The sequence below is a fragment of the Dunckerocampus dactyliophorus genome, chromosome 10, assembly GCF_027744805.1.
Source record: "Dunckerocampus dactyliophorus isolate RoL2022-P2 chromosome 10, RoL_Ddac_1.1, whole genome shotgun sequence".
In the NCBI taxonomy this organism is placed as follows: domain Eukaryota; kingdom Metazoa; phylum Chordata; class Actinopteri; order Syngnathiformes; family Syngnathidae; genus Dunckerocampus; species Dunckerocampus dactyliophorus.
The window spans coordinates 5,580,382-5,595,040 of NC_072828.1; the positions used below are offsets into that span (position 1 = coordinate 5,580,382).

The window sequence follows — 14,659 nt, forward strand, 5'->3', positions numbered from 1 at the left end:
TGAAAACAAAGGCAGTGAAGAGCGGGTGGTTTAGGCTTACTGACCGCGATTGCCCACGCGGTTGCCTTGTCCGTGAGCAGACTCATTATGAAAGCTATTTTGGCTGAGTCTGAGAAGTACGTACCCGGTTAATGATCAAAAACCAGTGAGCAGTGGTGGAGGATTTGCTCACAGGTTGTAGCCTCTCCTGAAAAACGTGGGGGGTTGAGGAATGTTCGGCTCCCGATAAGGGGAGGTGGTGGGAGTGGCAGCCAGTGATGAGCTGTAGGCAGCTGAACTACAAGAAATAGCGGGTTCCTGGGAAAATGGCGGCTCCAGACGTTGCAATCCATGGCGCCAACACTAGCTGACAGAGCCATAATGGCTTCCATTATCTCCCTAACAGTCTTATCAGATAATGGCAATCTGGACAGGGCAACAAAGTGAACTATTTTAGAGAAGCGGTCCACAATGTTCATGATGAATGCATTGCCCCGTGAAGAGGGTAGTCCGGTGACAAAGTCGAGGGCGATGTGAGACCAAGGGCGGGATGGGATGGATAGGGGTTGCAGCAAACCAGCGGGAGGGCGATGACAAGTCTTGTTTCTGGCACAGACAGAGGAGGCTGCGCCGAACTCCTTTACGTCCGCCGCCATGGAAGGCCACCAAAATCTCTGCGCCACCCCTGGATGACAGACCACCTTGGAGGAGTGCCCCCATTGTAGCACCTCCGACCTCAGACTCTCTGGAACGAACAGCCTCCCAGGTGGACAGCCCTCCGGTGATTCCGCCCCCTCGGCTGCTTCAGACACTCCCTTTTCCACCTCCCACTGAACGGCCCCCAACACCCGGGCCACAGGTATAATAGTCTCTGGGACCATCTCCTCCTCTGTGGCACCAAAGATCCTGGACAGCGCGTCGGGTTTGGTATTGCGTGAGACGGGTCTGTAAGTAATGGAGACGTTGAATCGGGTGAGAAAAAGAGACCAACGAGCCTGGCAAGCGTTGAGCGTTTGAGCAGTCCTGATGTAGGCAAGATTTTTGTGGTCTGTGATGACCACAAAGGGAAGAACTGTGCCTCCAGCCAATTCCGCCAATGCCGCCACTCCCGCAGCGTGAGAACAATGGCCAGCAGCTCCCTATTACCCACGTCATAATTACCCTCGGCCTGCGTGAGGCAACGCGAGAAGAATGCGCACGGGTAAAGCCTCTGGTCGACCGGGGACCGCTGCAATAGGATGGCTCCCACTCCCGCATCTGATGCGTCGACCTCTACCAAAAATTGTAACGAAGGGTAAGGGTGAATTAATACAGGTGCGGAGGTGAATAATGACTTAAGTAATCTAAACGCTGCCTCCGCCTCTGGGTTCCATAGAAAAGGTAATATTGGAGGATGTAAGCTTGGTCAGAGGTTCGGCCTTGCTGCTAAAATTACGAATAAATCGCCTATAAAAATTATCAAAACCCAAGAACCTCTGCAGATGCTTCCTTGATTTGGGAGTCGGCCACTTGACCACCGCCTGGATTTTAGTGGGATCGGCACGCAGTCGGCCTTTCTCCACAATGTACCCCAGGGAGGACACAGTGGTGTGGAAGTCACATTTCTCAGCCTTGATGTACAGCCTATTTTCAAGCAGACACTGGAGAACTAACCGCACATGGTGGGTGTGCTCTTGCAGGTTACTAGAAAAAATAAGGATATCGTCAAGATAGACGAAGCAGAAATGTCTCTCAGAACATCGTTAATAAGATTCTGGAATACCGCCGGTGCGTTAGTAAGTCCGAACGGCATTACCAGGTATTCAAAATGCCCTATAGGGGTGTTAAATGCGGCCTTACACTCGTCTCCCTCCTTTATGCGCACCAGGTGATAAGCATTACGGAGATCAAGTTTAGTGAACACTTGCACCCTATGAAGGGCAGAAAAGGCAGAATCCATGAGCGGCAGAGAGTAGCGGTTATGGACAGTAATGCTATTGAGTCCCCGATAATCTATGCATGGTTGCAACGATTTATCCTTTTTAGCTACAAAAAAAAAACCCTGCCCCTAGCGGAGACAAAGACGGCCGGATGAGTCCGGAGGCGAGAGACGAGGAGATGTAATTCTTCAGAGCTTGCTGTTCCAGACCGGAGACGTTATAGAATCTAGCATTGGGCAGTGTGGCATCAGGTAGCAATTTGATGGCGCAGTCGTAAGGACAGTGTGGTGGTAAGGTTTGGGCGCAGTCCTTGCTGAAAACCTGTTTGAGGTCATGATAAGCCACCGGTACTCCTGTCAGGTCTATTTTCTGCTCTAACGGCCATGGCGGCAGTGGTGTCGGTAACGGCTGAATGCAAATAATTAGTGTGGCAGAAGGTGCTCCAATTGACTATGCGCGTCTTTTCCCAGTCAATCAATGGGTTATGTAATCTGAGCCACGTGAGACCTAACACTAGCGGGGCCGACTGGGGTGGAATTATGTAGAAACTAATAGTTTCGTAATGGTTACCCGACAGGCTGAGTGACAACGGTTCGGTCTGGTGTGGAACTGCTGCCAAGAGACGTCCATCCAAGGAGTGCACTTTCTTAGGGGGAGAGAGCTCAATAGCCTTAATATTATATTTTTGAATGAAAAAGCAGTCATCCAAACCAGAATCAATAAGAGCAGAGACCTGAATAGTTCTACCCCCTCCTGTGATAGTCCCGTTAAGTTTTAGTCGATGAGGAAGTGTCCCCTCTTGTGTGGCGGCCGTGTACTCACAGTTACTGAAAACAGGGCGATACCCGACCAAAGGTTGATCGGTCCCTGATACCGGTGACAACCTTTCGACTAATCCAAGAGTCGATCCCTGTCTGCATGCTGGCCTGGCGGGGCACCGGTGAAGCTGATGGTCCGGGCTGCCGCAGTAAAGGCTCAGGTCCAACCTGCGATGAGCTCTCTCCGCCGAGGTAAGACAAACGGGCAAACCCAGGCAGGATTGTATAGAAATACGAAGCAGATATAGCTGGTAAGGTATAACTTACGGTACACAGTCCAGTGACCAGAAAGCAGGGAAAAGGGTGCATGAGCCCAGCTGCATCGGAAACTCCGTGGACGGCGACTCGTGTCCATAGACATCGGGTCTGTGTCACGTCTCTCTACCGACGGGGTCGATACGGTCCGAGGTATCGATGCCCGAGCGTCGGACCTCTCCTCCTCGGCGTGTTCTCTGGATCGCTCCCTGATGCGGTTGTCCAGTCTAATAGCCAGGTCGATTAGACTTTCGAGGGACGAGGTATCATCTTTTATCGGTAGTTCGTCCTTAATGTGGAGATTGAGTGCCTTGCGGAAGATATCCCTGAGCGTGGTATCATTGTAGCCGCTCTCCAACACACCAACACATGGAAGTCTATGGCGAAGTCCGCCACTGTGCATCCCCTTTGTCTTATGTCCAACAGACGGCTACCTGCCCCCTTCCGCGAATGGGATGGTGAAAAACCTTTCTAATCTTGGCCAAAAAGGTGGGCAGGGAAGTGCGTGTGGAGGGTACCGACTTGCTCACTGCCATAGCCCACGTAGCAGCTCTACTGGTGAGTAGACTCATGATAAACGCTATCCTAGACTGATAAGAAAGTGGCTGGCTGCTGGTCAAAAACTAGGGAGCATTGATGCAGGAACTGCTCGCATGAGTCGGATTCGCCAGAAAAGCGAGGAGGGTGAGGGATATTTGGCTCCCGATAATGGTTCTAGGCTAGCGCAGGCATGGGAGGCATGGGAGCAGGGCAAGGGGTGATTGCGACAGCTGGCGTAGCCCCACTTTCCTGCGGTAGGTGGGCACACGCTCTCTCTCGGCGCTGATCCAGAACACCAACATTCACGGTTCAAGTCGGAATAGCCTCCATAATCTCGTGCAACGTTTTCTCAGGACTACCGACTAATTGTCCTTGATGGGACAGGGCAGTACGAAAATGCTCCATCTCTGCGGGATCCACTTTATGGCCAGATTGTTCTGTCAGGGATGGCGAACGCCACCGGCAAGGTGCGGATCCCAGCGCAGAGACGCACAGGCAAAAGGTGTAACAAAAACTATTGAATCCAACAAAGGGTGTCCATGAAGGGAAAAAGTACAACACAAATCAGAAACGCTACAAAAAGGTAGTACAGTCAGAAAAAGGCTGACAGGAAAATACAAGCACTTAAATAACAAAAAACACTGCGGGCAAACCCAGGCAGGAACGTATAGAAATACGAAGCAGATATAGCTGGTAAGGTATAACTTACGGTACACAGTCCAGGGACCAGAAAGCAGGGAAAAGGGTGCATGAGCCGGACTAAGCGGTAACGGGAATTACAATCTGGCAACGAGTTGACGCTGCTGCTGTGCTTATGAATGTCCCAGTAAATTGCTTGCAGGTGTGCGAATCTCTGCCTCCACGGTACGGGGTGCACTGCAACAGAAAGCTGACAGACGGACACAGATCGTGACAAGAATAAGGCAAATTGCCCAGGGAAAAAATGAGGGAATGTAAACAGGGGAAAATTAACAAATTTTGTCAAAAATGAAAATTTTGTGGTAAAATTAAGGTAAATAAGAGACATTTTCTGGAAAGTTAGGGGGGAAAAATGAAAATGAAATATTCTAAGAAAACAAGAACAAATAAGGGATATTTTCTGAAAAAAATAGGGTAAAAATAAGGGAAATTTCAAAAGAAAATAAGGAGAATTTATGAAAAAAAAAAGGAGGGAAAATAAGCTAAATTTTCCAGGGCAAATAAGGAAAAATTTCTGGGAAATGAGGGAATATAAAGAGAAATGTCTGAAAAAATGAAGTGAAATAAGATAAATTTTGTGGAAAATGAGGGGGAAATAAGAGGAATTTTCTGGGAAATGAGCGAAAATAAAAGAAATATTCCAGGAAAACAAGAAATAAGGGAAATCTTCTGGACATTTTTTGGGGGTAAAATCATGGGACATTTTTAATGAAAATGAACATTTCTGGGAAAATAAGGAAACTTTTCTGGTAAAAAAAATTTGAGAAATTTTGTTCTTCCACCAGAATGTCTACCAGCACATAACCAAAATAATTTGGCTCACATGCTCTTCTCCTGGCCACCAGCCTTGAAAATGACAAAAGTGTAACAAACGGGACAGTAAGTTGCCAATAAATCAGCCAAAGTTCACAAAGAGCATTAAACAGAAGTCATGAGCATTATTTATTGCTTCAGATATTTGCAATTAAAGAACAGCCCATATTTGAAAATGCACTTCATTATGATGGGACAAATACATCCATGTGCCGCGGAAAAACAGTCACGAAAACAATCAAAAACTCAGAGGAAGAAGACGACTAAGTGCTAGTACAGGAGGTCCTCGGTCTAAACAAGAGTTCTGTTCCTACGACAGCGATGTAAGTGAGTTTTAGTATAACTTGCAACTGAAGTCGTTGATTTTTCTTCACTTTCTGAGCATTTTACAATGTCACTTCACTTTTCACTTTTCACTTTCCTGTTCTTTGACGCACTGGCCTCAGAGACATAATGACGGGAAAAAAATTGACTAAAAAGAATAAAAAAATGCAGCTGTCCTTCCTGTATTCTTCTGTCTTCATACTGTTCCACCATGTGCACGTAACTATTTTTTTCTGTACAGCATTAATCATTTATATGAGTGTGTACGTAATCATGAAACATTGTAACACCAGGGCCATCTGTACGCTACCAAAACTGAAACAAAAGATAGTCTGACAAAAGCTCTCCAATTAAAAATACAGCACACACAAGATGTTTGCTGAATAAAAGTGGACAAATGGTGTGGTGTAAGGACGTCATGGAGAGCAAAGGCAACACGTTAGCGTGGCTTTCTTGTACAAAAACTTAGCAAAGCAGCTTTGGGCTAAAAATACAAAGACCTTTGCACAGGATTTTTCACCAGCTGTCCGTTTTGCATGTTTAGAAACATAAATGGCAAATGCTAAAAAAAAACAAAAAACTTGTTCAAACACTGCCAGTTAACCTAAGACAGGGGTGCCCAAACTGCAGCTTGGGGGGACCATTTGCGGCCCGCAGCTTGTTTTTTATGGACCTCAACAATTTGTCAAAATAAAATTAAGATTAGGGCCACACTAAACAGAAATAATACAAGTATCCATGGGGGAAAAAGTTATAATGTGAGAATACTGTACATCAAACCTTAGCTGTGTCTCAAATGGAATACAGTGCATACCAGCACATTCGCAATTTGACTAAGAGTGAATGTTTTCTGTGTGCCTTTGAATCGTGAGGGAGCAATGGTGGTCATTGTTTAGTATTGTGGGTAGAAAAAGAGGAAGCTGCACGCTAAAAGAGCTACAGTATCACTCCAGAAGCTGTCACTCTAAGGGACAATTTAACTTTCCATAGCTCTTCCGTGTTGTCTGTAACGTTTTAATGTGTTTAAATGGCATCTGCTTTGGTTCTTGTGGTTATGCTGATCCTCAGAGGCATAGAAAAAAATCGGCATTATTAATATTATCGTATTTTACAAACTCTGCTGCCAGTGAGTTATTTTTAATTGCTAGATTCCTGTTAGAATTCAATTGTGAATACAAAAATGAAGTTTTGGTGTTGAAATATGGACTTTTGATATGTTTCTACACATCGGTCAGCATGTTTGTACCAGTCTTCTTTGAGAATATTCTGACATTTAACAAACAGGTCGCTTTTAACTGTATCAATATACCGGTACTTAAAATTTTGGCTTACTTCATCTTCTGAAGTGACTTTAACTTGCCGTTTTGTGGATGTAAATGGTCCTTCCATCCCTTTGGCTTCTTCTTCTTGTGAATTAATGTTGTTATGAGCGGCGACATCACACTCCACGTAGACGCACGTGCGTAGAAAGCTTGCTCAAGCTCAAGCCCCCTCTGACCCCAACCAGGTGTTTACATACCTTTTTGGAAAAAAAAGTTTTAATCCAAATGAATGCAATAGTTATTAATTTTTAGTGCATGTGCGGGCCGGCAGCCACTTGTAGCCCGTGGCTGTTTTTTATGTTGGCTCGCGGTGCATTCTAAAAGTATAATTTAGCAAGAAAAAAAAAACAACAGCAAAAATGGAAATATCTGCAGTAATTTTACAAAAATAAAGTCAAAATATGAAGAGAAAAAAGTGTTACTCTAACAAGAAAAAGTCGTACTTTTACAAGAGTAGCGTCATAATATTATGGATTAGGAAAAATAACATAATTTTAGTGGCATAAAGTTGAACTATATATATACACATACGCGCACTATATACTGTATATATACTATATACTGTATAAATATACCTATATAAATATATAGATATATATATACATATACACAGTATATAGTGTGTGTGTGTGTGTATGTATGTATGTATATATATTAGGGGTGTAACGCTACACTAGAGCACTACACTGCACGGTTCGGTTAATTTTCAGTACAAAAAAGGAAGGAAAAAAATGACTTAAAATGCTTTTATTTAAGAAAATGCAAACAGAAAGTTTTTTAAATAAATAAAAGCGAACCGTTTGGGTGATATTTCAAATAAATTAGACTAGTTTTTTCAAATAGAAAACTAATAATAAAACAACCAGATGTATTTAAATAATTGTTTAAACATTGTGGTGAAATGTAATGGACAGTTACAGTTAAATAGCTCTCTGTTGCACGTGAAGTCCAACCATCTGCCTTAAGTGAAATAGCGGACACGTGATAGCATGTTGACAACATCACTTTTAGCTTTTTCATAAAGTGCTGGTATAACTTTCTGGCTAAAGATGGTATTTCGTAGGTATTTTGTAGCGAGATTCAAGAACTTTAATCATATACAGTCATGGAAAAAATGATTAGACCATCCTTGTTTCTTCAGTTTATTGATCCATTTTAATGCCTGGTACAACTAAAGGTACCTTTGTTTGATGATAACAAATATAGCTCATAAGAGTTGAATTAAGAGCTGATATCTAGCAACTTCCATGGTTTTCTTGGTAATAACCAAAATCACTTAAGTTCTTACATGAATAGCTATAGCATTGTACTGCCAAAAAATGTAACTCTTATGAGCTATTTTTGTTGTCATTGTTATATTTGTCCAAACAAAGGTTCCTTTAGTTGTATCGGGCATTAAAATGAACAGGAAACTGAAGAAACAAGGATGCTCTAATCATTTTTTCCATGACTGTATATACCAAAGCTGAGAAGCAGTTTTTTCTTGAAATAAATACTGCATAACTTCTTAGCCTACTGTATCTACATTTACAAAGTTGCATCCTATCATTTTTCACTATGTGGCCCTCGCTAGAAAAATGTTTGGACACCCCTGACCCAAGAGGAGAAACTAGAAGCAACATGCATGCAATAAAAGCAAGAAGATGGAGGATTAGTGAACGAGGGCTTGGCTTTGTGTCTCACTTCCGGCTCCCTTGATGACTGGCTCCTTGTTGAGGTACGTGGCCCAGTACACCAGGTTGAAGGTCCCAAACAGCACCGGGAACACGATACGGGCCATCTTGTCGATCTTGCTCACGCTGTTGTACGTCTTTTTGGGGTCGGGGGCCTTGGACTCCTTGAGCTGGACGGATGTGCTGTTGGAGATGGTGGAGATGGACGAGTCCTTGGTGATGTTGGCCGTGTAGTTGACTGCGGCCGCGCGTGCATTGTTGGCCTTCTTGGACAGCGCCAATGGGTCCTTGCGCTGTGGGAAGACAACAGATGTCATGAAATGATATCATGGCCAACATCCTCATCGTCATGCCTGACCTCACAGCTTTTTCTTTGGCTTTTGTTGTTGGTTAGCTAGCTAGGCATACTTGCTAAAGTTGTTGTGTGGGACCAGAAAGAAGACAAAATTAGGAAAATTCGGTTGTGGAAAAAGTTATAATGTATGAATAAAGTCAACATATCATGCGAATAAAGTCATACTTCCGAGAAGAAAATTGAATTCGTTGGAAAAGTTGTAATTTTAGGAGCATAAAGCCAAAAATATTAAGAGAACAAAAATCTTATTCTAGGGAGAAATACACACACACACACACACACACACACACACACACACACATATATACAGACCCTTTCCAAAAAATTAGAATGTCATGGAAAAGTTGTTTAATTTCCATAATTCCATTCAAAAAGTTAAACTTTCATAGATTATAGATTCAGGGCCCACAATTTAAATGATTTCAAGTGTTTATTTGTTTATTTTTACATAAATTGGGCTTCCAGCTCATTAAACCCACGAAAACAGGAATTCAAAAAATTAGAATACTGTGAAGAAATCAGCCCAAATTTTGCAGGGCATGAATGTTTTAAACTGAGTGTCACACACTAATCATCTACTAAACTCAAATCACCTGCACAGGCTTCCCCAGGTGTCATTAAATTGCTTCAGTTTGGTTCAATATGGAGAAGACTGCAGACATGACAACTGGCCAGAAGACCATCATTGATACCCTCCATAGGATGGGTAAGCCACAAAAGTTCATAGCTAAGGAGGCTGGTTGTTCACAGAGTGCTGTGTCCAAGCATATCAATGGAAAGTCTAGAGGAAGGGCAAAATGTGGCAGGAGAAGATGCACCAGCAAAAGAGATGACCGTGGGCTTCAGCGGATTATCAAACAGGGAAGATTCAAGAATCTGGCAGAGATCCAGAAAGAGTGGAATGGGGCGGGAGTCACAGCTTCAAAAACCACCACATTCAGACGCATCCGGGAGATGGGCTACAACTGTCGGGTTCCTCGGGTCAAGCCACTTGTGAACCTGAGCCAACGTAGGAAGCGTCTCCACTGGGCCAAGGAGAAGAAGGACTGGACTGTTGGCCAGTGGTCCAAGGTCCTCTTTTCCGATGAAAGTAAAGTGTGCCTTTCATTTGGGAATCACGGTCCAAGGGTTTGGAGGAAGACGGGTGAGGAACAGAACCCAAGCTGCCTGAGGTCCAGTGTGAAATATCCACAGTCCGTCATGATTTGGGGTGCAATGTCCGGTGCAGGTGTTGGTAAACTCTGCTTTCTTAAATCCAAGGTCACCGCAACAGTCTACCAGAATGTTTTAGGGGACTTCATGATTCCTTCTGCTGAGGATCTGTATGGAGATGCAGATTTCATCTTCCAGCAGGACCTGGCCCCTGCCCAGAAGCACCAAAACCTGGTTTGATGCCCATGCCAAACTCACCGGACCTAAACCCCATTGAGAATCTATGGGGTATTCTCAAGAGGAACATGAGGGGCACCAGACCCAACAACAAAGAAGAGCTGACAGCAAGCATCAAGGAAATCTGGGCTTCCATAACTCCCAGGCAATGCCACAGGCTGATTGCTTCAATGCCACGTGGCATCGAGGCAGTGATTAAGGCAAAGGGATTCCCAACCAAGTATTGAAGATTGACATATCGTTTTGAAAGTACCATATTTTGATTGATTTGATGTGATCCTAATTTCTTTCTTTTTTTCTGCAAAAACTAAGAAGTAAATGATTTCTTCACAGTATTCTAATTTTTTGAATTCCTGTTTTCGTGGGTTTTATGAGCTGGAAGCCCAAATTACGTAAAAATAAACAAATAAACACTTGAAATTGTTTAAATTGTGGGCCCTGAATCTATAATCTATGAAAGTTTAACTTTTTGAATGGAATTATGGAAATTAAACAACTTTTCCATGACATTCTAATTTTTTGGAAAGGGTCTGTATATATATATATATATACATATATATATATATATATATATACATACATACACACACACACACAGCACAAATGAACCAACTGCTGAGGAATGGGACCCACCCTGAATGGCTGACCAAGGGGCGAACAGTCCTGATTCTGAAAGACCCCCAGAAGGGACCAGTCCGATCCAACTACCGGCCGATGACCTGTCTCTCCACAACATGGAAGCTGCTGTCAGGCATCATAGCAGCTAAGATACATAAGTGGCCACATGGATCAATACATGACAGAAACACAGAAAGGCATCGATAAAAACACCAGAGGAGCCAAACACCAACTACTGGTTGACAGAACTGTCACCCGAGAGGAGCCAAACACCAACTACTGGTTGACAGAACTGTCACCCGAGACTGCAAAACCAGATAGACAAACCTGTGCACTGCCTAGATTGATTACCAGAAAGCCTATGACTCAATGCTGCACACATGGATCCTGGAATGTCTGAAGCTTTCAATCAAAGATGGCGCCCTCCGTGGCAGACGTCTCTGTGACACTCTCCCGTGTTTTTCTATTTTTTGCTATTTTATTGTTCATTTTGGACATTCAACACACTCACGCAGTACATTACAACAGAGAGACACTTTTGAACATCGGCAGGGTTCACCATGAACTTTCATTTAGCCTCTCAGACTCAGACTAAAAGCTAGAGCGACGAGGCCACCGCTACCAAGCCTGCTGCTAGCCAACGTCCGCTCTCTTGAAAACAAGATGGACGAACTACGAGCAAGGATTACAGCTCAACGTGAGATCAGGGAATGCTGTGTCCTCACCTTCACAGAAACCTGGCTGACGGAGGATATACCGGACTCGGCGATCCAGTTGGAATCATTTGCTGCTTACCGGGGAGATCGGTCTGGTAAACACAGAGGTGGCGGCGTCTGTGTCTACGTAAACAAACGGTGGTGCACAGACGTACAGACGATGGAAAAGCACTGCTCGCAGGACATTGAGCTGCTGATGGTGAAATGCAGACCTTTTTATTTGCCTCGTGAGTTTAGCGCTGTGTATTTAACTGCTGTTTACATCCCACCACGAGCTAACACTGCTAATGCACTAGGCCTCCTGCATGACATCATTGATAAACACGAGACCAAACACCCAGACGCTGTATTTATTATATCTGGCGATTTCAACCACTGTAACCTCAGGATTGTCCTCCCCAAATATTACCAGCATGTAAGCTTTCCCACAAAGGAAAATAACATCCTGGACCAAGTCTACAGCAACATGAAAGGTGCTTTGAAGGCTGTTCCAAGACCCCATTTTGGAAAGGCCGACCACATCTCTATATTCCTTTATCCAACATACAGGCACTTCTTAAACAAGCTCCCCCTGTAAGTACAGCTGTTAAAGTGTGGAATGAAGAAACTGATCAAGTACTTCAGGACTGCTTTGGCTGCACAAACTGGGATGTGTTTAAAACTGCAGCGGGGAGGGAAGATTGTACTGTTGATTTGGATGAATATGCTTCTGCTGTTACTGGCTACATTAGCACATGTATAGAGACTGTTACCACCACCAAGTATTACAGAAAATACCCTAACCAAAAACAGTGGATGAACTGTGATGTAAGGGCTAAGCTACGTGCTCGTTCGACTGCATTTGTCATGGGCACCGCTGATGACTACAAAAAGGCCAGATATGACCTGAGGAGGTCCATACGGGAGGCCAAAAGACAGTACAGACAGAAGCTGGAGGGCTACTATTCCACCTCAGACCCTCGGCGCATGTGGGCGGGGCTCCAGCACATCACAGACTATCGACAGCAGAGTAGCGTAGCCACGTCCAGCCAAACCACACTTCCAGATGAGCTGAACGAGTTCTATGCCCGCTTTGACACCCAAACTCCTGATGAGCAGAGAGGGTGGCTGAACCTGGGGAGCACACAGGACTCACCTCTCATGGTGACATCAGCTGATGTGCGCAGGGTTCTAAACAAAACAAACCCACGAAAAGCAGCAGGGCCAGACAACATCCCAGGACGTGCACTTCGGGTTTGCTCATCAGAGCTAGCTGATGTGCTTGCTGACATATTTAACCTGTCGCTTGCACAAGCATCTGTACCGACATGCTTTAAGTCCACCACCATAGTGCCCGTACCCAAGAAGAGCAACGTGACCTGCTTGAATGACTATCGCCCTATAGCACTCACTCCTATTGTTATGAAGTGCTTTGAAAGAATAGTCATGACCCACATCAAAAAGAGCATCCCGGCGGCAACTGTGGACCCTCTACAGTTTGCATATCGCCAGAACCAGTCCACGGATGATGCAGTCAACACTGCCATCCACACAGCCCTTTCTCACCTACAGGGCCAGGACACATACGTCAGAATGCTATTTATAGACTATAGCTCTGCTTTTAATACAGTCTGCCCCCACAAACTCACAAATAAGCTCCTCACACTTGGCCTGTCTCCCTCCCTCTGTAACTGGGTGTTTAACTTTCTCACAGGCAGGCCCCAGTCAGTCAGAGTCCACAATCGCACATCCAGCTCAAGAATTGTGAGCACTGGGACCCCACAGGGGTGTGTGCTGAGTCCACTCCTCTACACGCTCTTCACCTACGATTGCGTGGCCTCCCAGAACAACACCAGCATCATTAAATTTGCGGATGACACCACAGTCATCGGACTGATCACTGGTGGTGTCGAAACATCATACAGAAGAGAGGTGGCGGACCTCATAGCTTGGTGTCATGATAACAATCTCCTTCTCAATACAGATAAGACTAAAGAGATGATCATTGACCCAAGAACAAGGGAAAAGGAGCCGCATAGACCCCTGTTTATTGATGAGACTGAGGTGGAGAGGGTGAAAACCTTCAAGTTCCTTGGCACACACATCAGCGAGGACCTCACCTGGTCTCACAACACCCAACAAATTATGAAGAAGTCCCAAAGGAGACTGTACTTCCTGAGAAGACTGAGGAAATTTGGCATGCCCACCACAATCCTGAGTTGCTTCTACAGATGCACTATCGAAAGTGTCCTTACCGCCTCCATCACTGTTTGGTACGGTAACTGTACAACACGTGATAGGAAGGCACTCCAGCGGGTGATCAAGACCTCACAGAACATTGTTGGGGCAGCCCTCCCCTCACTGCAAGACATTTATAAAACTAGAGTCCTACGAAGAACACACAACCTCATCAAGGACAGCACACATCCACAACACTCATTATTCACACTCCTACCGTCAGGCAGACGCTACAGGAGTTTGAAGTCCAGGACCACAAGGCTGGCAAACAGCTTTTACCCACAGGCCATCAGGCTCCTCAACGAAGCACTCGCACACGCCGCACGCAACACACGCACACACTCATAGCACTCTATTTATTTATTTATTTATTTGTATTATTTACTTGTATTAATGTCTCTTCTGTTGTTGTTGCTTAATTTATTGGTATATATGTTTATGTGTTTATGTTTCTTATGTTCTTATTCTTTCATTTGTTTTCTTTCTTTTCTTGGGAGAATGAACAGAATAAGATTTTCATTGCATGGTATAACTGCTGTTTTACTATGCACATGACAATAAAACTCTCTTGAATCTTGAATCTTGAATCTTTACAAGCTGTACAAGGTCAACTCAATGAGGCTGTGGCAGACCACCCTTGAGGCCAACTTCCAGCCAATTGCGCAAGTCTCCATCGAATGTGGCATATACCAAGGAGATGCTCTGTCCCCGCCGCTGTTCTGCATAGGCCTGAACCCCCTCAGCCAATCAATCAACAAGACTGGCTATGGATACCGACTTAAGAATGGGGCCACCGTCAGCCACCCCCTCTACATGGATGACATCAAGCTGTTTGTTAAGAGCGAGCGAGACATTGACTCACTGATCCACACCACCAGGATCTACAGCGGGGACATTGGAATGTCATTCGGACTGGAGAAAGGTAGTCCATACAGAGGGCGTTGCACTGATGTTGAGGAGAGCTACAAGTTCCTTGGAATACCACAGGCAAATGGTAACCAAGAAGAGGCCACAAGGAAAGC

The 14,659-nt window shown here is 44.6% G+C and overlaps 1 protein-coding gene across 2 annotated transcripts in view; it reads right to left on the bottom strand.

The window, feature by feature from the left end:
- Positions 1-7,401: 7,401 nt before the first annotated feature.
- The window catches only part of gabra5 (gamma-aminobutyric acid type A receptor subunit alpha5), a 29,943-nt gene continuing 22,685 nt past the window's right edge, over positions 7,402-14,659 (bottom strand). For both annotated transcript variants that reach the window (XM_054790403.1, XM_054790402.1), the window contains one exon: positions 7,402-8,635. In XM_054790403.1, the coding sequence (XP_054646378.1) occupies positions 8,321-8,635 (315 nt within the window). In that variant the 3' untranslated portion in view covers positions 7,402-8,320. The remainder of the gene's footprint in view (positions 8,636-14,659) is intronic.